This window comes from Cryptomeria japonica, chromosome 9 (assembly GCF_030272615.1).
Source record: "Cryptomeria japonica chromosome 9, Sugi_1.0, whole genome shotgun sequence".
Taxonomy (NCBI): domain Eukaryota; kingdom Viridiplantae; phylum Streptophyta; class Pinopsida; order Cupressales; family Cupressaceae; genus Cryptomeria; species Cryptomeria japonica.
Window position 1 is genome coordinate 589,211,187 of NC_081413.1, and position 26,004 is coordinate 589,237,190.

General features: G+C 36.0%; 1 protein-coding gene across 1 annotated transcript; it reads right to left on the bottom strand.

Moving 5' to 3' along the window:
* Positions 1–24,933: 24,933 nt before the first annotated feature.
* Positions 24,934–25,668, bottom strand: LOC131071860 (major strawberry allergen Fra a 1.06). The gene is made up of 2 exons (XM_058007825.2): positions 25,398–25,668; positions 24,934–25,276 (listed from the first exon to the last, which is right to left on the bottom strand). The coding sequence occupies exons 1-2, from the start codon at positions 25,576–25,578 to the stop codon at positions 24,975–24,977; spliced, it is 483 nt and encodes a 160-aa protein (XP_057863808.2). The 5' UTR covers positions 25,579–25,668; the 3' UTR covers positions 24,934–24,974.
* Positions 25,669–26,004: the final 336 nt, after the last annotated feature.

Genomic DNA, 26,004 nt, shown 5'->3' on the forward strand with positions numbered 1-26,004 from the left:
CCCTTTGCTTCTTTGGGCTCTCTTGGATATCAATGACATCTTGTATCTTCCTCTTTCCTTTAGAGGTAGAGGGCTCCCCTGTTGTAGGCATCAACACACTGTAACTAGATTTCTTGTGCAGTGTATAATCACCAGGAGGGATTGCTTTGCTAGAAGTTGACCTACTTAGGATCACTCTTGCCTTTTCAAGGTTGCCTTTAATCACAGCTTCCCTCTTCTCCTTTAGGGTCTGCATCACATCCTCAAAGCAAACAATTAAAAACTTTATTTTCTCCTCTAGAGGGAAGAAACTAGACAATGGGTCATAGCTGGCATCAAACTGATGCACAAAATCCAAGGCTTTCTAATAAGCCACCCATTTCTCTTTCCTCAGCTCCTGCTCATCTAGATCAAACTCATTTCTGATGAGGTCTTCAGGAAACTAAAATTGATGGGGCCTACCTTTGCATGTTTCTTTCTTTCTAAACATGCTATTGAAGAAGTCTTCTAGATCAGCACACCTGGACACTACAGTAGACAAATGATAAGGCTTGAGAAAATCCTCAAAGAAATTCCAACCTCCCTTTGTTATTACAAATTGGTGGGCTATGGTAGCTGCAGGGAAAATAGTCCCTTTACCCCTGCTTGTCAGCTCTGCCTCTTGTACACCACCAATTTGTCTAAGGATCTCTGCAATTCCCACTTTGAGAGGAACCTGATAAGGTAACAAGAATGGGGTGCCTCTAAAATCAAACACTCTGAAGACTGTTGAGACTGGATACAAATAAATATCACCCCAATTGTGAACAATTTTTATGTTCTCTGCAAATTCTTTTGGTCTTATGAATTCCAAAAGAACCTTGGGGATTCTTGGGTTTTCTGAGTAGAGGTGAGTCCTGATCTTGGATGCAAAGTATTTGTCAAACTTCAAGAAACTGGCATCCTCTCTATCCCATGACAACACAGTACTCCATAGTTGTACTAGCATCTTTTCTCCTTCTTTCTCCTTGATAAGGTCCAATCCACTGGCAAAGTAATCATCACCTTTGAAAAGAAATAGATGCATCAGGAGTGAGTACCATCCAAAAGGCCTATCCACCTTTGCATTCTTATTCCTGTTAACCCTCCATGGATAGCATCAGCAATGAAAGAAGCATAATCAAATGTAATTACAAGAGAAGGATTCAAAATCTGAGCAATCATTAACAGGTAGTGATTTGGCATATTTGCTTCAGCATCTTCTCCCAAAATTTGGCAAAGTGCCCAATACATTCCCTTAGCCCTAAGGGTGAACATACTCAATGAAAAGGGCTATTCTTTGTTGGGTCCTACAACTATCAACCCACCTATCTTCACTAAAAACTCATTGAGAGGCCCATTCCTGAGATGACTCCTCTATGCACTATAAATTTGAGCTAATGATTTGAAATTTATGGGTTCTAGAAAATTGGTAAACTCATTAAGCCCAAAAGCATTTCTAAATTCTTTAGCATTAATCTCAATAAGGTTTTTTCCATTTATGTCCTGAATGCTTCTTGTGACTGGATCATAGTTGAGTGCAATTTGGGTCAACAAATCTATGTCCATAAATACCCCTGGGACTACCAACTTCCCAACATCTAATTCCCAAATACTATTTTGTGGGGCTGGAGAATTTCTCATTCCAAATCCAACCTTAAATAACCCCAACCCAGACAATCCAACTTGTGGGTCTCTCAACCAGTTACCCTTTTCATACAGTCCTTCTCCTATTTTCAAACGGGGAGCTCTAGGCACTAATTCTTTTGCCTTCGATGCCTGATTAGTTGACAACGTCAACTGTTCAAGAAAATCATCACAGATACTTCTTTCTGAATAATTTACTTTGCTAGAAAATTCTCTTTTAGGTGCCATTTAAAAAAAATGTAAGAAATGAATACTGCCCCTAAATAATTCTGTGATGAATCAATATCTTATTTGAAACACACCACACAGAAATTTACTACACAAGCGTACGAAGGAATTTGCTCTGCAATTGAATTGACTTGCTCTGTATCTGCTCCTCTACAATAATTTTTTTTAATAGGATATCTTCATCCGGTTGATAGGAAAATCATATATTGTACCCAGGGTCTTAACTGCAACATTGATTCCGCATGCTTTGGCTGTCCCTTCAAAATTGAATTCATAGGAGAATTCATATTTTTTGCTCCAACGGGTCACAAAATTCCTGCAAGTCTTTCTTTTCGCTCTTTCACAACTTCGCGAAGCATAACTATCGGGCAGCTTGGTCCTACGAAATAGCGCCAACTGTCCGATCAAAAGAAACTTGATCGACTGTTACACCGACTAACAGCCTTGGCTCCACACTGGGTCCCGCTTCTCTACTAGCTATGTGCTACCCGTGGCACTCAACCACTGGCCTTGAAATACTTTTCGCATTCAACTCAACGTCAGCCGCGTGTCTTCCTTTTTATACCGCCAGTTCCACCTTGGTGAGCCCATGACTTCTTCTAAGACCACGTGTCTCTGAACATGTTACCATCTATCATGACACATGGACGGTCCTCGTTCACTTTCACTATTTCGTAGGGTATAAAGCACAAGCATCTTACCCTTACGAAATAGCGCGGGCTATCAGATCATTTTTTAGTTGATCGGCTTTTAACCATCTGATTAGGCTCTAGGAGGGGTGGGCCCTTTGACTCACTTTGAACACCTAGCATCCAGTCACCTTCAGAGCTGACATGTCACTTTTTCATTTGCCGAGAGAAAGCACTGGGCTCCAATTAATTCTTGACACCAGTATCCACCAGGTCATCTCCTAACTTGCGACCTGACTCACCTCTGGGGCCTGCCTTTTAACCTTTAGTCTCGACCTGCTGACTATTGTGACTTATGCCATGTGCCACCATTTTACTTGCTCTCATCAACCAGCTAGACTGCCTAGGTGGCATGCCATGTCATTTTCGCAACTTCGCTGGTTTTAAACTATGCACAACTTCACCTAGTGAAATAGCAAAAGCCATAAATCCATCCGTGAGATGCACACTAGTTACTGGGCCCGACAACTTTAGGAGGAATACACATAAGGCATAATTTTTTTGCAATTAATTAACATGACCACCTAGGCAAAAGAAAGGGGGAACACTTCCTACGATCCCAAGACCCATTACTTAAGTGGATAAAGTAACGAAAGAATAGAAACCAAAGGGTTTTAAACAGACATTATGTGATTTAAAATAAAAAACCCTAAACCCTCAAGACCCTACATAGAGCTAAAGCAATTGAAAATGTGCCTTACTCAAAATTTAAAAAAAACACATAACCAATTATGGGAAAAGAAAAACCCATTTTTAATCAGTGATAACACACCATAAAAGCATATGATGACAAAGAACACTCATCCGAGGGCATAGTCACCTTACCTCTTAGGGTTGGGCTAGTTACGAAGGATGTGGAATGTCAATTCCTTGATTTAGAGATCACATATAATATACTCTTAGGACGTCCATGGATTCATGAAATGAGAGTTGGTCCCTCAGCATATCATCGATGTATCAAGCTTCCACACAATGGAGTTGAAGTGACTATCAAAGGTGATCTGAATCCATTCATATATTGCAATAACCTTTGATGTAGATCAAAAATAACAATCCCATTCAATCAAGAAACTATTCATTCTTCAACATATGTGGATCCAAAATCCTTGAAAGCTTCTACATCAAAACAAACAGAGCTAAAAGAAAAATTCAAGGTTAAAGACATGGGATGTGGTGAGTATATCTTTCATGTTGATCAACTCCCATTATCTCCTAAGACATTTAGTCAACAGGAACAACCTACAAACAATTTTCAATGCCAACGAATTAGGTGTGAAGCACCTAATGTTGTGGCTACAAAGTCTAAATGCAAATCTTCTCTAGTGGTACAAGCAACTCTTGATATCAATAGTCATAAGAGTGGTTCCAACAAAGAATCTATTGAATATATTGCTAGCCCTCTTGAGAAATTATATAGCCTTACCATTTCATCCACTCATTCCATTTCCACTCTACTCCTAGGCTTGGATCAACAAGAATCACAACAAACCTTACTGATTGGGGATAAAAAATCAAGCTTTGAAAAGAAAAATCTAAGAGTCAAAAATAAAGAAAAGTCCTTTAGTCCAAATCAAAATCAAAAGCTATTGGACTTTGAAAAAATCAAAGTCAAGGGTAAAACTCCTATGAAGAGAAAAGATCAAGATTTCATCTCCCTTAATATCAAAATAACTAGGGGCAAAAGTTCTAAAATTTCAAGTCAAAAAGAATACTTGCTGATCCTAAGTCTCCATCATGATATCCTACTTTCACATCCTTTCATGTAATCATAAACCTTCATCACTCATCCACTTGTTCCGCACATCCTTTCCCTTCTGACAATACATCGTGGACCTTTAATGGAGCTTTCTTGAGGGACTTTGTTATCAGGGATGCCCAAAATTCTTTTGGTGACATTCATACAGGCCTATGTGATCCACACACTAGTAATTTTATCTCAGTTCCTTTATCAAGGAAGGTAGTCACTCGAGATACATATCATTCAGTCAAGGAACATTGTAGCTATAAACACAAAGTAAAGCCTCACACATTTGAGATGGGTGACTTAGTTCTCAGAGAGAATCCTAAGAATCAATAGGACCGAGAGAAGAAGGGAAAGTTCAAACCAAATTGGCTTGGTCCTTATGTCATCATACTAGTCTATGGATCACATGCATATCAACTCTCAACACTAGATGGAGAACCTTTGGAAGATCCCATCAAAAACATGCACCTTCAAAGGTTTTACACATAACTCTTTAGAATATCCTAATGTCAAGAATAAAAAACATATCAAAAATACAAAAAAAAGCATAAAAATATAAAAATTGTTACTTGGTGAAAACCTAGCAAACATACAACTTGTGACACAATTTTTTGTTTGAAAAAAATAGAAAAAATTAAAGAGAAATAATTCTGCCCAACAGTGAAAATCACTTCGGTGGCACTCTGGGAAAGCACCATGGTGAAAACCAAGTTACTAGCCATGTGTAGAGACATTTCTCCTCCCTCTTCTAGGATTCAATCTTATTTTTTCACTTTGCACACACTCACAACCTATCCATCCATAATAAACTTACCCATTCTCATCATGGCCTATTATTGAGCTACCTAAGATTGGTTAGCCATTCATAAAACATCCTACCTTTTCACTTCTTTCCTTCCATAATAAGTCAGGTCCAATCTATAACTAGGAAAAATCCTAAATCTAGTATGGAATTGGTATCCTGACTATTGCATGTTTGAGGAGCATCGTCTTTTCATTCCTCCTTTTCGCACATAGTCCACAACAAAAGGTCATTTGCATTGCCAATCCACAATAAAGTTCTGATCTTCTTCACAATAAAGTATCAATTTCATGGATTCAGACAATTTTAGATGAGACAAAAGTAGCAGTAGGATTTCAAGAAATCAAACATTTCAGTAGACTTTGATAGCAACATGGTTTTTGGCATGATTTTTCCTTTATCATGATGCCAACATTGTGACTAAATCCAACATGTTAACATATGTTACAAGTGTTAGAGTAATCGGGTATTTACTTGATTAATTAAATAACATTTGTTTAATTATTTAAGTTCTCTTTATCTCTTTTACACTTAAGCTAACATTAGGTGCATAATAATTAATTCTTTTATTAATTATTATGCGCAAGCCTAGGTTTTCTATTTTAGGGTTTCTTGACCTATTAGAGGTTATTTTTCTTTTCTTTGTATGATTATCACATTATACATTTTGGTGAATATTGAGCTCTCATCTTTTTGAGAATTCTTCTGTGTATTTGGTTTCTCATTATTGCTTCCTTGCTTCTCCATGTAACAGGTTTATTTCAGCTTACAGAGATCATTTGGGCTCCTATGGTGTTATATTTCTCAACTCTCACATGTTATCAGAGCTTCAGATCTGCAGCTACTTGTTCTTGTTTTGAGTTTTTTGCATTGGAAGCAGATCTGGGGTTTTTTCAGAAGTTTTTTTTATGCACCTAGGGATAGGCCTTTTTTCTGAGCACTTTGGGCTTAAATGAACCTCACCATTGCGCTTAGAAGGCCCAAAAACTCCTATGGTCATATAAAATTTGACCTTTTTTGACTCTTGAGCCTTTGGGGGTATTTTTTTCTTCAGTACCAAGGCATATGACCTTGGCACGCAGTTCAAGAAAAAAATTTCAATAAAATTTTTTTTTTGCCTTTTAACGGCATGCAGGCTGAATTTTGATTTTTTAATAAAAAATCATTTGAAAAAGGGGCAAAAGTTTTTTTTTGTAAAAAAAAAAAAAAAGTTTTTTGGGGTTGTTTCAAAGTAGTTCACGTACCCCGTCGACTTGATAGTCCGGCCATCGGCATGTCAATCTAGTCACTGGCCCTATCAATGCAGGCTCTGTTGCCAGCCCCCACTGGCCTCCAGCCCTATCCGTCCCCCGCTGGCCCCTGGCCCCTCGCCTACGGCCGCCTCCGCTCCGCTCGTGGTTGCCTTTCCCACCTGCGACCGCCTTTCCCACCTGCGCCTATTGGATTTCATTGCCCTCGCCCATCGGAAACCACTGCCCGACTGCCTCTGCACCGCCCGATGGCCACTCCACCACCGGAGTGCCTCCCATGGGCCATCTCCACCCGACCCTGCCACCAGACAACCACCGTTGCCCTTCTCTCTTACCTTTGAAGGGGGGGTTGGTTTTTTTGTCATAACTTGGCCAAACAAAGTCATTTTTTCAAAAACAAATGGGCATCGGAAAGATGGTTCTGAGCCGGACCTCCTGGTGTTGGAATGTTTTACTAATTTTTCTGTTTGACTATACTTTTTTCCAGTCAAAGTGGGGTCTGTTTTCTACACTTCTGGGGCCGTAGAATGAGCATCCAAACTCTACTTGTTGAAAACTATATATTCTTGAAAATCTTGTTCTGTGTACTTTCTAGCCATATGAGTTTTTTTTCCAGATTGTGGTCCAAGGATATTTTATTCAATTTTTTTCTTTTTCAGCACTCTAGTAACTATCTTGGATGTTTTAGGTCCTGGGATCTCTTTCTCTGAGTAGGATGTCTCGGTTTTGACTGTTCTTTGATTTTCCAGTCTTCTTATCATTGTAGCATTTTATTTATGCAAATGCACTAAGATAAAGTGCCATCATGCATTGTTTACTTGGGATCTTGCACATCTTGTGCCTTATTTTACATGCACTACTTATAAAGTGCCATGGGGAGGTTGATGTTTGCCTTTTGTTTGTCATCTACCTTTGTCCAGTGAGTGTTCCTTCCATGACATTCGCCTCATGATGTGTGTCAAGTGAGTGTTCCTTCCATGACACTATGTACTTTCTCAGCACCTTCGATATTCTAGGTTCTTCGTCGTGCAATTCTTGTTGGCCATTCTTTTTAGTGTACCTATCCCTCTCCCTCTTTAGCATTATGGGGAGGTTTGTCCTGTTGGTTCAAATGTTTCTGTGGTTCGATTGATCAGCTCTTCAGGCTTTGGTTTCTCATGCCATCTATATCTTCGAGTTCAGTTGTTTGCCTTTGTTTGCCATCTAATTCAAGTAGTGTCATTTGAGGACACTCATAAAGATTAAAGTCTTCTCTACTTGGTCATGTTCTATTTCAGTGGAGGTTCTTCAGATTAGCAGTTACTCTTCGACAGTGTTTGCAGCTATTTCCCGCTTCAGTGGTGTTCTTTTTGCTTTTCCATCTCTGTTTGGAGTAGAGTTTTTTTCCCACGTGGTTTTCTCTATTTCTTTGGTTCATAGAGATTTGGTTGTATTTGGGTACCTGATCAGGCCTTGTTGTCTAGACCCATCTTTCCTGCTTTCAGTAGCTATTCTAGGTTTTAGCTTTTCCCTAAGTCTAGCCTAAGAGGGGGTGTTAGAGTAATCAAGTCTTTACTTGATTAATTAAGCAACATTTTTTTAATTATTTAAGTTCCCTTTATCTCTTTTACACTTAAGCTAACATTAGGTGCATAATAATTAATTCTTTTATTAATTATTACTTGTAAGCCTAGGTTTTCCCTTTTAGGGTTTCTTGACCTATTAGAGGTTATTTTTCTTTTGTTTGTATGATTATCACATTACACATTTTGGTGAATATTGAGCTCTAATCTTTTTGAGCATTTTTCTGTGTATTTGGTTATTCATTATTACTTCCTTGCTTCTCCTTGTAATAGGTTTATTTTAGCTTCCAGAGATCATTTGGGCTCCTGTGGTGTTGTGTTTCTCAACTCTCACAGCAAGAAGCACAAATAACTTGAATATTTCATTGTGTGTTGGTTTAAAGTCTTGGTTTTCTTTTGATTTTATCATTTTGGTGATATGTCTTTTAGCTTTTCTAGGATGTCTCTGACTATAGATTATATCCACAGGATGTCTTTGACTAGAAAGGTGAGGATGGGATATGTACACCTATTGTTTTGTTGTCCGTAGATTGTCTCTTAGTAATGCTATGAATTCTCCAAGGATATGAGGACACTATGAGTCTAGTAACTAGGGCATTCCTTGTTTGTGACTATCTGATCTCCATGCAAATGGGTACAATGACTTTATAGGTTGAACCTATACCTCGATTATCATAACCTATTTTCCATAATAAAGCTCAATGATGATAAAGCACAAGAAGATATTTCACTTCCATATCTTCTACCTTCCATCCCTGTTTCTTGATTGACCTCCATTGTCCTTCCCAGAGTTCGTGTAGCCCACTATCACATGATTGAGTATAATGACATGACAAAAATATCTGAATTTCATGTAGTTTGCACCTGCATCACATTTTAGCATATCTCATTTCATACATACATATAGATATCACAATAGCATCACATATTGCATATATCATTGATTAGTATCTACATTCTCATATATAAAACATAAAATGCCAAAATAATAACACATTATGCATCTCATCATGTAAATAATCATATCATATCTTTACCATATACTCATCTACATATAAAACTAGGAAAATAACAAAAATATATTTCATTTCATCATGTATATATTTGCATCCATATCATAAGCATCATAAAGTATATATAAGCAACACATAGGAACACATGCATATACCTACCGCAAGGATGAGTCATCTCATATATATATATATATATATATATATAAAATAATAATAACAGTCATGATACAATGATGCCAAAATATCACATGGCTACAAAACCACACAAAGGTGTCTATATCATCATACAAAAACTGATACAAAATGGATCCAAAAGAGCTATGATGAAGACCCTCCTTCGGAGCTAGCTGGCCTCAAAGGAATTAGATCTCTTGAAGGACCAACCCCTAGATCATCTTGTATGTTCCCTCTTGCAGACCTTGCGAGACCATGTTTTCACTAAAGAAATTAATAGTCTTGTGTTTGCCCAAATCTCAGGTAAATACATAATGTGTCTCAATCCCCTTACCTTGATCATGGCGTGGTCATCAGCAGCCAAATATGTTTGTAGTCAGTGTGTCATAGGAAATCGCTCTCTAGACTCAATCTGGGGTAAGTACTCCTACATCCAATCAAATCAATCATGTCAATCCTATTGGTACTCATGTCCATCACATAGTTCTACTTATCTTATCATATCCTATCTTATTGGTACTCGTGTCTATCACATAGTGCTACTTCTATCCTAGTGCTTATGTCTATCACATGGCGTCGCATCCTACTGTATATGTTTGTCACATTGCACTTAATCCTATCTTTCTAGAGCACTCACCATATTTTATCAATTTGACGGCTTATCCTATATTCGGCTTAGAAAACCTACCTATTTTAGGACACCTCTTGAGTGAATTCTCTCAGCACCTTATCTAATTGAAACGTATGTTTATGATAGAATTATCAATTCTAGCCTTGTTTTCAGTTTGTCTTTTCTAGGGCACCTGTTTGAGTGAATCATTTCAGCAGCTTATCCAGTTGATAGCGTATGTTCATCACAAAAATATGAATTTTGGCCTTTTAAGATAGGCACGATTTTGTTGATTCCTTTTAAGTCAATCTTTTTTTGGCATGACCTTGTCACCCTATCTTGTTAGTCCTTTCTAGCCTTTCTTTCTTATCAAGAGATTGTCTACAATCTTTTCAAACATTTTCATCCAATATCTCAAGGGGGCATATCATTCCCATCATGGGGCAACTTTGTATTAGTTTATCTTATCTTCTTTGAGCCAACATGACAATCTGCATTGTCTCAAAGAGGGGCAAAATGTAGACACCTAAATTTGTCCTGTCTAATTAAATAAATATTTTTTATTTATTTAATTTATTTATTAATCCTCTTCTAAGCCTTTCCTCATTTAAATAAATACTTTTATTTATTTAAATTGTCCTTTTCCTAAATTAAAGAAATGTTTTATTTATTTAATTGATCCCACTTCTATTAATTAAATAAATTTTTATTTATTTAATTAATTTAATTAGCCTTTCTATCCATGACACATGTCACTCATCTCTTAATTCTTCTCTTACCTACCCCCTTTATCATTTAATTATTTCCTCGACCTACCATTTATCTTTACACCTCTTAATCTTATCCCTCCATTTATTATAGTGTCTTCTATATAAGAGGATACTCTCCTTCATTATTAACCCTAACAATGCAATCAAGCCTTCTTTCAACCAAGCTATCAACCACATTTTTGTTCTTTGTTGAGATCTTATACACACATAAAATATGAGAACAAATATATCAAACAAGATCAATGGAGATAGGAGACAATGGAGATTAAAACCCTACTTGACATGTGAATGGTAATATTATTTTATTTTGTTGATTTACATGATCTTAGGTATCTCTATTGGTATTGGTGAATGTTTCTTTATAGGACCTAGATTGTTTGTGGTTGAATCTTTATGTTTTTATAATAGTTTATCATCACTTTTCATTATATATAGGTGGGTTGGTCAAATATATTCTAAAAAGGAATATTTTGATTGGTTCTCGTGGAGGCTAGGGTTTTGGATTTTGAATGGCTTTTTAATTTGTTTTTTGAGCTTGTTTTTGGGTTGCTTCTTCTTGAAAGTTTTTGAGCAAATTTCTCTTTAGCTCTTGGTCTTGGTTTTGGCTTGAATTTATAGGACTTTTTGGATTTGGATTTGGAGCTCTTTGCCAGTTATCTTCCATTACATGAGTTGCAGGTTGGGGTTCTTTTGCTATTTGTATTTTAATTTTTAGTATTTTTTTGTATGCTTCGTGTCTGCATACTGTATTCGGGAGATGGGGTGAGATAAATCTTTATTATATAATTTTTATAAGGATAGGAAGGAAATATTTTTAAGGGAAATATATGTTATAAATTTTTACTTTAGCTTTCTGGGAAGATTTATTATTTTGTCCCGAGTTCTGAGTTTTGTCATGAATGCACAACTATGTGCATTGTCAGTTTCCTTCCTGTGTGAGCATATTGAGTTGTTTGAGTGTATATTGATCTCCGTTTAGGTCTAGAAAATATTGTGTTTTTTATTTGGCTTCACTGGACTCTTTGAGAGTCTTCTGTGTATATTTTGAATGTATATGTGAGCTATTGTCGTGATGGTATGTTTCTATATAACTTTTATTATAGTTTTCCAATTCTTATTTTGTTTATTTCAACCTTCTTTTTAATTCTGGGTGCTTCTATTGAGCCTTTATTCGGGCCTTATGGTTATGTCTTCAATTTTATTTTCATGCCAAAACTTTTTATGAGTTCTGCTGAAATAGTGAATGTGCTAAATCCCTTTGTATTTGCGTTAAAACCTTTTGTAAATGTGTTGTTTATTTTTGTAAATGCATGGTTTCTTATTGTATGCGCTATTAAATTTTGTATATGTGTTGTTTGATTATGTAAAATTGTTGTTTGTTCTGACAAATGTGTTGACAATTCGGGTAAAAGTGTTGTTCTGTCAAACAAATGCATTCTGCTATCAGTATTGATGTTTTTGCCTATTTTTTTCATTCTATCTTGATTTTTCCGATCTGATTTTTGTACCAAAGGATTGATTTGGGTATATTGATGATTTCTAGATTTATACCTAAACTGATTTGATGGATTTCATTGGTTTTATGCATATTGATCCATGAGCATCCCCGGTTCATGGAAATCTTGCATCAACCAAAAGTATTTATTTTCTATTTGTTTTCTATTTTGCAGCTTCAACATTTCATTCAGCATTTTCTTGCATTGGCTCATTGAATCTTGTGGATTTGGATCTTGCTTGAGGATATGACCATCTTCCTTTTTACCAAACCGTGGAGCATTTAGATCATTTTCCGACAAGTTATCAATTCTAGATTCTGTGACAGTTTTTGGTACCAGAACCGTTTAGACCTATTTGCATTAGTAAATCTACTAGATCCCTTTCATAGTTTACGGATCCCTATGGGTTGATTCTGATGTTCCTTGGTGTGTGGCCAAACTTCCCTTTGAACCGTACTTAATCCTTTGGATTTTCTAGAGGAATCTCTGTGGTAGAGGCCAACCTATTGGTTTTACATGTTTGATCTAGTTCTTCGATATTTTGATCCCTTTTGGGCTGAGTGGATCTTCTTGGATCATATAAATCATTGTAATTAAGCATTAGAATTCATTCTAGAGAAGTTAGAAGATCTTAAGATTTAGAGGTTTAGAGTTGATCAATTCTGTGATTGAACATGTGTATAGTAGGCCAGTGAGTCAAATCTTATAACCGAGATGTTACCAGTTATCTGTAATAAGTTTTCATAATCTAATTCATTTAGTTTTGCATTGTCTCCATCATATATCCTCGTGTTTCCATTGTGTTTACTCTTGCTACTCGGTCCAGATTGATCTCTTTGAGGTCCCTCCTAATCGATGACTGCACCAAGTGGTATTAGAGCATGATTTCATTCTGGAGATTACCTTGTCCTAATAATTTTGTTGTGGGGTGGTGGATTGTGGGTCTGACCTACATCTGCAAAGGACTGACATGAAGATGGGGTGAAGAGGAAATAGGAATGGTGGAGAACGTGGGAATGTGGACCCTATTGTGATGGAAATGTTGTGAGGAATTTTAGCCTAGTTGGAAGCCATTGAGATAGCCTAGAGAAGTGGTTGACATATTAAAGATGTGAGTGAAGGTGAGGAAGAAGAAGCACAAGCAGGATAAGTAGCAAACCCTTTGGCGATTGATCAAGAAGAAGAACGAATATTGAGGGTTTTGAGTAGGGCGAACACTAAACCACATTTTACCCCACTAGAGTATGATGTAAAGTTGGATTCAGATGAATTGATGGATTGGATCTTGGAGATGGAGAAGTATTTTTATTTTGAGAACACCACAAAAGAAAGAAAGGTGAAATATGCTTGTACTCGGTTGAAAGGTCATGCATCTCTTTGGTGGGATCATTTCCAAGTTGATCGACAAAGAAGAGGCAAGGAGAAGATCCAATCATGGGAGAGGATGGTTGCTAACTTAAAATCAAAATTTGTGCCAACTAATTTTCAAGTGAACTTGTTCCAGAAGTTGCAAAACTTGAAGTAGAAGGAATCTAGTGTGAAAGAGCATACCGAAGCATTATACAAGTTGAATATCAGATTTGGACATGTTGCTGATGAGGTTAAACAAGTTACAAGATATCTGAATAGATTGTGAATGTCTATACAGGATGAACCCAATTTGATCAAGTTATAGAGTGTTGAAGAAGCTTATCAATATGCCTTGAAAGAAGAAGAGAAGATGAACAAAAGACATGAGCCAAGACAGAGAGGTAGAGTTGGAAGATTTCAAGGAGGAAGAGGATATTCTAGAGGAAGAGGAACTTGTACAAATCAGAAAGAAGACAAGGAAGTAAGCAAATATGGTTGTTCATACTGGAAGGATGATAAAAATTACTTTCAGAGAAGAGAACTTGATGGTTATCGGAATGAGGTTTTTGGAAAAGATGATAGAAGACAAGATAAGAGAGTGTTTAGAGAAACTTTCTTTAAGTGTGGAGGAGAAGGTCATCGTGATTTTGAATGCAATAAGACAAAGAACACTAGGAGAAAAAAATTGGTAGAAGAAAGCCCCACCAGATCAACTAACAAACCAGAAGATGGAGAACTATTGATGATGAGGAGAGCTTTGTGTCATACTGGAGGAGATGAGGATCCCTTGCAAAGGAGAAAATTGTTCAAGACTAGATGAAAGGTATCCGATAAGTGTTGTAAAGTTGTTATTGATAGTGGTAGTTTGGATAATCTTGTTTAAAAAAAAATGATGAATAAATTGAAATTGGAAAGATTGAAGCACCTTAAGCCTTATCAGATAGCATGGATTCAAGATGATCATAAGTTTGTTAGTAAGTGAGAAATGTTTGGTGAAATTGAAAATTGGAAATTATCATGATGAAGTCTTGTATGATATTATGCCTATGGATATTTTTCACCTTTTATTGGGTAGACCTTGGCAATTTGATAGATGGGCAATACATGATGGGAGAAAGGACACATACACTATTGTAGAAAATGGGATGAAACAAACCTTGTTACCCTTAGAGGAATCCCTAAAGAGTGAAGTCTATATGAATACTAGAATCTATTTAGTGGATGGAAGGAAATTCCTGGATGGAATGAGACATGAGAATGTGTGTTTTTCCTTAGTTCCTAAAAAGATTTAGAACCTAGAGCATGAAGAACAACTAGAAGAGATAAATAAGTTACTGATAGAGTATGAAGACATCATTTCAGATAATGTGCCTGATGGATTACCAATTGTCAGAAGTATCTGCCATTGCATGGACCTGATTCTCAGAGCTAGTTTTCCTAACAAAGCTACACATTGGTTGAAACTGGTAGAGAATGAAGAGTTGAATAGACAAGTGTAGGAATTGATAAAGAAAGGTTTGATCAGAGAAAGTCTGAGTCCTTGTGCAGTACCATCAATATTAGCACCTAATAAGAATGGAGAATGGAGGATGTATACTAATTCTAGAGCAATAAAGAAGATCACAGTGAAATACCAGTTTCCTTTACCTAGGATATATGACATAATGGATCGTTTGAGTGGAGCCAAATACTACACAAAGATAGAATTGAAGAGTGGAAATCATCAAATCAAAATCAGAGAAGGAGATGAGTGGAAGTCAACATTCAAGACAAATGAAGGATTGTATGAACACTTTGTGATTCCTTTTGGGTTGACTAATGCACCAAATACTTTCATGAGATTGATGAATGCGATATTGAATAAATTCTTGGGTAGGTATGTTATTGTATATTTGGATGACATTTCAATCTTTCATAAGACAAAAGAGGATAATTTGTTGCATTTAAGACAAGTTTTGTAGAGGCTAAGAGAAGAAAAGTTGTTGATAAATCTTAGGAAGTGTACTTTTATGAAGGAAGAGTTAGTCTATTTGGGATTTGTGATATCTACAGATGGATTGAAGATGGACACTGGGAAAGTAAAAGCAGTTGTTGAATGGCCTACACTGGAGAACATTGGAGAGGTAAGATCATTTCATGGATTGGCTAGTTTCTACCAAAAGTTCATCAGAAATCTCATTTTAGTTTGTAACCCTATGGCTGAGACAATGAGGGGAGACAAGAAGGAATTCAAGTGGACCGCTAGAGAAAATAAAAGTTTTGACCTATTGAAGAAGAAAGTGACTGAGCAACATGTGTTATCTTTATCGGATTTCAACAAAGTGTTTCAAGTAAATTGTGATGCAAGTGGAACTGCAATTAGAGCCATATTGAATCAGGAAGGGAGAGTAGTAGCTTATTTCAATGAGAAGTTGAATGATATCAGGAGGAGATATTTAGTCTATGATCAAGAATTTTATGCCATAGTTGAAGCCTTGAAGAAATGAAGACATTACTTGTTACCTAAGGAGTTTTTGTTGTATACTGACCACCAAGCTTTGCAGTATTTGAATAGTCAGAGTAAGTTGAATCAAAGACATATGAGATGGGTAGAATTTTTGCAGAGTTATACCTTTGTGTTGAAGCATAGAAGTGGGAATTTAAATAAAGTTTTCGATTCATTGAGTAGAAGGAGGAATTTGTTAACAGAGATGAGAGTGATAGTATTAGGATTTGAGGAGTTGGAGACCTTGTATGATGATGACTCAGATTTTGCAGAACCTTGGAGAGCATGTAAAGAACTGGTTATGGTAGATAGAAGCAAGTGGTTAGATTATTTCATTCAGGATGAGATGTTATTCAGAGGAGTTCATTTGTGCATACCTAAGAGTTCTATGAGGGATAATCTAATAAAGGAGAAGCAGAGTGGAGGATTAGATGGACACTTTGGTGTTAATAAGATAGTATCATTAGTGAATGAGCATTACTTTTGGCCTCAGATTTATAAGGATGTTAGGAAATTTATGCAAAGTTGTATAGTTTGTCAAGTTGCAAAAGGTAGTAGTCGTAATGTGGGATTGTATAAACCTTTGACAGTACTGAAGAGACCTTGAGAGGACATAAGCATGGATTTCATACTTGGATTACCTAAGACATAGAGATAGAATGATTCTATATTTGTGATAGTGGATAGAATCTCTAAGATGACTCATTTCATACCTTTTAAGAAGACATCAAATGTAGTGCATATAGCTGACCTATTTTTCAAGGAAGTGGTAAGGTTTCATGGATTACCTAAGAGAATAATTTCAAACAAAGATACTAAGTTCGTTGGTTATTTTAGGAGAGGAATTTGGAAGAAGATGAAGACAGATTTGAAGTTCAGTTCTACCTTTCACCCACAGACTAATCAACAGATAGAGGTAGTAAACCAGAGCTTGGGAAATCTGTTGAGATCCTTAGCTGGAGATAAAATTGGAAGTTGGGATTTTATTCTTGCACAAGCAGAATTTTCTTGCAATAATTCAGTAAACAGGAGTACCAGAAGAACACCTTTTTAGATTGTTACCAGAGTACATCCTAGAGGTATATCAAAATTGAGAGATGTCAGTAATGAAGACATGCGGAGTGCAGAGGCAGAAAAATTTGTAGATCACATGAAGGCCTTGCATATTTTGGTTAAGAAGCATTTTGAAGATATGAACAACAAGTATAAGGAGAGAGTAGATGAGAAGAGGATATATAAGGAGTTTGAAGTTAGCAATGAAGTGATGGTGTATCTGAGAAAATAGATATTTCTAGTTAGAACCTATAACAAGTTGCAAATGAGGAAGTTTGGACCTTGTAAGATCTTGAGGAAGTTCAGTTACAGAAATGCATATGAAGTGGAGTTACTGGATAGTTTGAGTATTTCACCTATATATTTACATTACATATCTACAATAGTATCATTTGTTAGAGTTCAGTGAGGAAATTATTGCAGACTTGGAGAAACAGTTGCCTAAGAACGATCTAGAGAAGATTGAAGATATTTTAGATAGTAGGATTGGGCGTAACACCTAGAGAAATCAGTATATGGAGTATCTTGTGAAATGGAAGGACAGACCACTTGAAGATTCATCTTGGATTTCTTAGGCAGAGGTAGACCGCCTTGGCTTTCCTCTGAACCCAAAAAATTGAGAGACTCACTTTTTCAACAACCCCGGATGTTTGATGCAGGAGCATACTCGGTTCATGGCAATCTTGCATCAACCAAAAATATTTATTTTTTGTTTGTTTTCTAGTTTTTAGGTTCAACATTTCATTTTGGATTTTCTTGCATTGGCTCACTGGATCTTGTGGAGTTGGATTTTTTTTTAGGACATGATCATCTTCATCTTCCTTATTCCTAAAATGTGGAGCATTTGGATCATTTTCTAGTGAGTTATCAATTCCGAATTCCGAGATAGTTTTTGGCATTAGAACTATTTGGGCCTATTTGAATTGGTGAATCTACCAAATCCCTTTCGTAGTTTGCGATGACCTATGCATTGATTTTGATGTTCCTTTGTGAGTGGCCGACCTTCCCTTTGAGCCACACTTCATCCTTTGAATTTTCTAGAGGAATCTCTCCGGCAAAGGCCAACTTATTGGTTTTACACATTTGATCTCATTCTTCAGAAATTGATCCCTTTTGGGCTAATTGGATCTTCTTGGATCATATAAATCATTGTAATTAAGCATTATAATTCATTCTAGATAATTTAGAAGATAGATCTTAAGATTTAGAGGTTCGAAGTTATCCAATTCTGTAATTGAACATGTATATAGTAGGCCAGTGAGCCAAATCTTATAACCTGGATGTTATCGGTTATCTATAATCAATTTTCACGATCTAATTCATTCAATTATGCACTGTCTTCATCATATCCTCTAGTTTCCATTGTTCTTACTCTTGTTGCCCGATCTAGATTGATCTCTTTAAGGTCCCTCCTAACTGACGACTGCACCATTTACCTTCCTATGTTATTGTGGATGTATTGGTACACTCTCTCTCATGTTGATGAGCCATGGTTGAAGAGGATTTGATTTACTATTTTGGATCAGTAAGTGAGTAGGCTTTGTTGTGGTTTTATATTCATGTTGATAACAAATTTGATGGCTTTGTTATGCCCTTTGTATTTTTTGGCCAAGAGGCTCATTTTCTTATACTTGTTGTTGTTGTGGCCATGTGTATATTGTAAGGAATATGTATGGATGTATTTGGCGGCATATGGATGTTTATGTTTTCAGATTTCCATGTTGATTAGATCCATTTGTGATTATTGTTTGGGCCATGTTAGGGGGAGTAGGCTTCCATGTGATGACTGGGGTCAAGAGAGATAGGCTTGCATGAGGTGCCTTGTAAGGATGCATGAAGTCCAGACCGTCAATGTACATTGGAAGTTTACCATGATGTAAACAAGTGATAAAATAATAATTAATTAATGAGATTGGGTAAATAATTCACCAATCAAGATAATGAATAGTTGTGAGCTCCATGACTTGATCCTAGGTAGGATGTTTTAGGATATGCATGGGAAAGCCATTGCGGTGGCAAGTCAATCTGCCTTGATCTCTCATAGGTTGAGATGGCTCCACATTTTCATTAGGTCTGTGCCTTGTATTATTGCATATTCTATGTTAGAGGATGGCATGTGATGACACTCCACTCCTACATGTGTCCCCTTTTGATTTATATATGTTCATGAGTTGCATTTATGCCTTGATGATTTTCAATCCTCTAGGATTTTATTCTTGTCATGTTGTGGTTGGTCATGCATGAGAGTCCTTGTGTGGTTTAGTCTCTTTGGTTTGAGGTGCCAACTTAGTTTTAGAGTGTGTATTTGGACCTTGTATCATCTCCTAGCATGGTGGGTGATTCCTTTGGCTCCACATGGTCAGGCGGTTGGTGCTTTTCAACCATTGGGATGATCTCTTGGATTCTTCATGTGTGTATGTGGATTCTTCTCATTATAGAATCTTATGGATGTTTCATGTAGAAAATTTATGTAATGGATATCTTGGAATCATGTAATGTATTATCTTGTAATAATAGATGAATAATGTATTAGGAAGGAGCAATTCTCATATTGTATCGTTTATGTAATTATAATTATATTGTAGTTGGTAACTTAGGAATACAACATGAATTATGATAATGAGATTATGAGATGTTGTAATGGAATTATACTTGAAATAGAATGGATTCATGTTATTATTGTATTAGTTTAGAATCTGGATGGTTATTATCTAGAAGTAGACCTTAAGAAAATGGAATGATTATAATGTAGGAATCATGGTTAATTAATGATATCATATAGATAAGATGCCATTCGTGTGATTGTATTAGAAGCTATGAAGTATGCATAGGATATAAGATTAAATAAAAGAATTAAGATACTTGCATTAATGCATTTAGGATTCAAGATGAAGGAAATTATTGTTTTAGGTACTTAGATACATGTGTAGTATGGATAAAAGATAAGTAAGAAAAAAATATGTCTATGCATTAGTATTGAAATTACCTTCATAAATGGATAGTGATCATGTAGATAGGAAATGGTTCAAGATTAAAACACATTTGGATTTGGATCATAAAATTAACTTAATGAAGGGGATTAGTTTTGCATTGAAAGAAGTAGATATGTCATGCTAGCTAAATGGTAGAATAGTATGCATATCATATTGAGTAAATAATCTAGTAAGTTGCATATCTCTTGTAAGGAAATGAATATGATGCATTAGATTTAAGATTGATTAATAATAGATGAGTTAATCATGCGAGAAAATGTCATTATGGTAGTGAATAAGTAATGACGTTAAGATGCCCTAGAGAGATAGTTGTAATGATTGTGATGTTTATTCTGCTTACATAATTTAGCTAATATATTTAAGAATCATGTTCCTAAATGTTTAATTTCTAGTAGATATAAATTATAAATGGAGTTATGTGTTGCATTAGTTGATATTTAAAAAATAAATATTCTCTTTAGTGTGTTAGATGCTTAATTTATCTAGGGTATTTTTGCAAATTACAAGTTAACCAAATCCAACCCGCTTTTAATAGCCCTTAACTTTACATTTATATGGTTGATTTCAAAGAAAAACTATGTTGAATGTTTGAATTGACCACTCACACCCTCTTTGAATAGTTCAAGAACATCATAAATCTTATCCTTATCTATAATAAAATAGGTAAAATCCTCTAAAAGCTCAAGCTACTCAATGTTTTGATCATTATCAAACTCCCCCATTGTTTCTTTGCCTTTGGTCTTTCCATGATCCATCTCCACTATGGTACAAAAATATTTTAGATGGCTCTCACCATTGTTTTCCCAACTATGTAGCTTTTGTATTTTACTTCCACATGTTTGTTCCCTGAGGTGCCATTCTTTCCCTTCCCCTTATCTGGAACAAAATTTCTCCTTTTCTGAACAGAGGAATGAAACTAATTTTCCTCATCATATACACCAGTAAAATAACCCATCGACTAATAAATTTGGGTTTTATCACATTTTTTAGAGGCATTCTCATAATCAGGATTATCCTCAAAGGGATGGTTTGAAGAAACCTACATAGATTCCCCATAACCTTCCTCAACAACCTACTCTTCACACTCAATATATTTGTCCTATGTGTTAGCACTCATATGTGATTAATGGACAGGGAAAGGCTTATAGGTCTTTTAGGTTTTGGTGTTCTGTTTGGGCTCAACTGAGATAGAAATTGACCTCCCATACTCCATGATTAACAAAATTAGACCCTCATGTAGGATTAAGACTCTATATTTCTTCTTATTATCCCTGATCCTAGATTCAAGGGAAGAAAATAGATAAAAAGAAAGAAAAAATCCACTTGTTTGTAACAAAAATGGTTCTATAAAATGAAATGGTACCCAAACAAGCTAGTAAATCTACCATCAAGAGTGGCATACCTCATATTTTCTTTTGCAACTGTAACCTAGATAGGTTTATTAGATTCTTTCTCATAGCAATCAGATGAGAGCTTCACCAATTTCTCTTTTTCCTTCTTCTTGAAGAATTTATTCATGGTAGCTTATAATGCCTCTATCCCTATAGATCTTCCTTCAATCGATAACCCTGTTATCTGACTAATTAATTCCTTAAAAATCTCCAATTTCATGTCATAAAATGGAACAATTCAACTCTTGAACCCCTTAGCAAAGGTCTTGGTGGCTTGCAAATTAGAGCCATGGAGTAACTCTACTAGCAACTAGGATACGAACCAAACTAAATTGTAGATCTTCATTTCAACATGAGAAATAGTCTCAAGATGACACCTATCACCACCCATAGTAGAAATAGTGAACTAGAGAATAAACAAACTAAAATGAAGGATAGCACATTGTAAGAGAAAGGAACCCAAAAAACTACCCAAAATTGATGTGAAGCTATGCTTGATATGACAAGAGTTCATCATAGTCATTAAAGGGATCACAATATCAACATTTATGACTTTCATGATTAATGGTTGCCTTGATTTTGAGGGGTAGGGGATTTTTTAGGACCCCGCATTTTCATTAAAAGATTGGCAACACCGAGGTTGGCAAAATAAGTAGCCACAAAATTTCCCTCCCTATAGATATGGGATACATAACTTTCATAAAAGAACATAAGAATAGAAATAGAGTATCTAACCAAAATTTGAATTTTCTAACTCGGATATTGAATCTACTTGAGACAATTGATGATATTCTTGAGGAATCACACTCAATGCAAACCTTTTATTTTATAGGTAAATAGATGCAAGGGGAAGCACCCATACTTATTGATAATAAAAAGTGATACATATTTCATAAGTTTATTTTGGTTGGAAACCAACATAACTCCCCATACAAAAAAAAAACAGCTATTAATTGACAATCTACCTATTAATAGGTGGCACCACAATCCCAGAACCACATCAAAAACAAAAGTATGATCCCATTAATAGGAAAAATAGAGACTTGGTTGCAGATTTAGGATTTTCCTTCACATCAATTATGGGAGTGTAGATGGATGTTGAAATTAACCTCATTTTTCTTTCTTTTTCTTCATGCAATTGTCCATTTACCTTTTGAGTCCCCATCTCCATGAGCTCTACCCAAATTACCTATGTATTCTTCTATTACATCAGGGGCCAAAATTGTTGAGCTTTCATCAATCCCAACACCACACTTGCTTGGTGAAGAGGCAATCTTAGCTTGATCCAAACCAGAATGAGGTGGGCATCTGGAGACCTTGGTGCATGCTGCAGTCTATTTAGAGAAATCTTATGAGTTTTTTCCCGAGATGATATCATTGGCACCTTAGAGTCAACCTCCCCATCCACACTTGGCTTTATCTTTTCTACTAAGTACACCTTTGATGCTTCAACATCTGCTTTCCCATCCACACATGGCTCTTTCTTTTCTACTAAATAAGTGCTGGGGGAGAAATCCTTCCACCAAGTGGCCTTGTTATCAATCCTTTGTTTTGCACATTCGACTGCAAGATGACCGATATTTTAGCATCTACGACATCAAAATGGTATACCTTCATAGATTATGATCTAATTCCAACATCCATGCTTGGTGCTAAGAGAGATCTTTCTTGAGAGGTCTTTTGTTGTGTCAATATTGACTGGTATGTGAGCATAGGTGGTGTGTAGATATTTTGAAGAGCCCTCATCAATTGCAAGAAAATTCCCCAAGGAATTCCTAATGGTTTCAAAACATGAATCAAATCAAAATTGCAAAGGTTCGACAATCTTACCCAATTCGGAGTTACAAAGAAAGATTCATTGGAAGGATCAAATGAATAGTAGCAGGGTTTCAACATTAGTAGGTGTTCATTGTCCATGTGACGAATCTTGACCTTATAAAAAAAATACAACAAAAAATCCCCTCGCATAGGGATATATTTGAATATCACCAGACAGAATAGGATGCCAAGTATTGGATATCCATTTATGCAATTTTTCCAAATTCGGCTAGAATCCCTTAAATCTACCAATCAAGCCTTGTTTGGCAAAAAACAATCTACATGTTAATCAACCTCCTGCAGAACATTCATCCCTAGTTCAACTTTCTGGGTACGCTTTGCTGGCTGGGCCACAGGAGGAACAAATTGTGATCCAGGAGAAGGCTTGTCTCCAGTCTTCGCGTCATTTGTCCAAACACTATTTCCACTAAGCTTCTGCCCACGGTTAAAATTACAATCTCAATTGGGATTCGTAGGGGAAATAACCAATTGATCAACGGGGCGTCCAGTCTTTAAATTAGCAGCACTAGAGCCCAAACCCTACGGTCCAAATATGTCGCCTGAGGCTGAGGAGAAAACTTGTAGATAGAGGGACAAGTCCAAAACTGGAGGGATGAATCATGAAAGGAGGGTCGAAACCAATGAGCATTCGAACCCACCATTGCACCAGATTCTACCCGAGAGGGATCGACATTGAGGTTGCATGAAGTCAAGAAATAAACCTTGTCTGTAGTTAGAGGCAATCACCATGAGCCTTTGGAAACCTGACCTCTCTCGGAGGCTCGCGAAGAAACCCTAGCATCAGGAGCTTTCAATAGAGGGGGCATTGGAATATTTGTATTGTTACGTTCCTCAATCCAAACCTTAACCTTGAGATTGAATCAATTTCAATTATTGTAGGTTGCATTTGCTTAAATGAAGTGGCTTCATTAAGAGTTAATAATAATAAAGTCTTGTAGAATATTGGAGAAGCATCAATGTCAATTGCACAATAGAGAGTAGATCAAAATATAGTTTTGTAAGATTAATATGATTTATAAATACAACCTAAGGAGATATTACTAAGTTGAATAGTTATATCCCTCCTTATTCTAAGACTTCTAAAATTACTACATGAGTGAGATATTAAATAATTTTTCTTGATCTAGTAATAATGCATCAAGACATCCATAGTTAAATAACTGATACAAGCTAGAGAAAAGCATGTTGATTAACTCTCAAGGCTGAAAAGTGAGTACTCTTGACTATGTACATTGTACCTATTTAAAGATCATTATTTGATTTTTGACTTTGCTTAAATTATTATGGTAATATGCTTTTATTTAAATTTTTAATAAATAAATACTGCAATGTGAATAAATTATTATGAAGTCATTTGAAAAGAAAATAAATATGTTAAAAATAAAAATGTTAAAATATGATAAATGTACGTATGCTTAAAGGTTAGGTAAAAATATTATTATTATATTATGAATGATTGTGTATTCTATGCAATATTAAAAAATTTCTATGCCAAATTTATTTCAAATAAAATATCATATATCATAATTTTTAGTTCTGATTTACTTCAGATTATATATAGATTATTTCTGTTATCCATATTTATGAAACCTTTAAGAACATAAGACAAACTATATACTTATATTTCAAAATTACATGACCATAACTGAATAATTAAGAAAGCGCTACTCTTTTTCTCATTATTACAGCAGATACATACATATTATTTTAATTTCCTAATTTGTTGGGAAGCCAAACTATGGCTAGAATCTGAAACAACGTTGACTATTGCCCTAAGACACATATTTTTACTGAGAAAGAGTGCAATTGGCCATACAAGTACGTTTTTATTGAGGAAGTGGCGCTACTGCCATGGAGAAAAAGAGGGGGATCACGATGATTCTAGCAGTATAAAGTGGGATTGGCAACCAGATATTCCTCCACCTGCTTGAACAAACCAGTGCTATTGGCCTTGATCTCCTCAATTTTGGCTTCATCATGGGGAACACCAGGGAGGCTATCATAGTTGCAGGAATAAGTACTAATGGATCCGCCTCCTGCTTTGGGGACGTATTTAACCTTGTGGCTTACTGACGCCACTTTTTCTCCCAACATTCCTCCTTCCACGAGGCTGTAACCATAAACCATGTTGGCCTCATCAATTAAGTCCACTTTCTCTTTAACATAGCTGAAATCCTTGTTGGCTGCAATAACAATTTTATATCGTATGATTAGTAACAATTTTTCTAATTCTTATGATTCATAACTTCATCGAAAAACAATATATCTTCATGGTGCAAGTTTACAGTGAAACCAAAATATTACCTGGAGTGAACTTAACGTGTCGAATGGTGCCAACTCCTCCATCACCTTGAACAAGTGTGATGTCTGATATGAGGCCTGGTGCTTGCTTTGGCAATAAGTTGTGGGAGTCCACAGTTGCTTTCCACAGCCTTTTTGCCTCCACTGGAGACTCCATGTCAATACTGAAACTTCCTGCCACCATCTTCTCTTTATCTCAAGATTTCTACAACAACTCTTCTTAGAAAGGGCTTCCCTTCTGTTTGAGTGGATTGGGGTGTGGTGTATGAGGAGTTGCATGGTATTTATAGAGTTAACATCATCTATTTAGTTAGGTTATCCGGAAAGTCATCAGGCACGTCGCATGTTTTTGAATGTTTGGTTTAGATAAGAGATATTTATCAAGATTTCTTTTGAAATTTTCACTATAAAAAAGAAGATAGTTCTTTTGACGCTGTTATAAAAGCTTCCTGGCCCCACTATCATTAAATAATAAAATTCAAGATTACGCGGCAAGCACTCACCGTTTTGGGATTAGGAACATCATCAATCTGGTACGTTGGAATTTTATTTTATTTTTGGGCATTCAAATCAGTTTGTTATAGTCTGGATAAAATTATTCTAAAAGAAG

Excerpts from the sequence above, each read along its gene's own strand:
- LOC131071860 (XM_058007825.2), bottom strand. The coding sequence starts at position 25,578 with ATGGTGGCAGGAAGTTTCAGTATTGACATGGAGTCTCCAGTGGAGGCA. Across the intron at positions 25,277-25,397 it reads ACACGTTAAGTTCACTCCAG|CCAACAAGGATTTCAGCTAT; the intron begins GTAATATTTTGG and ends TTGTTATTGCAG.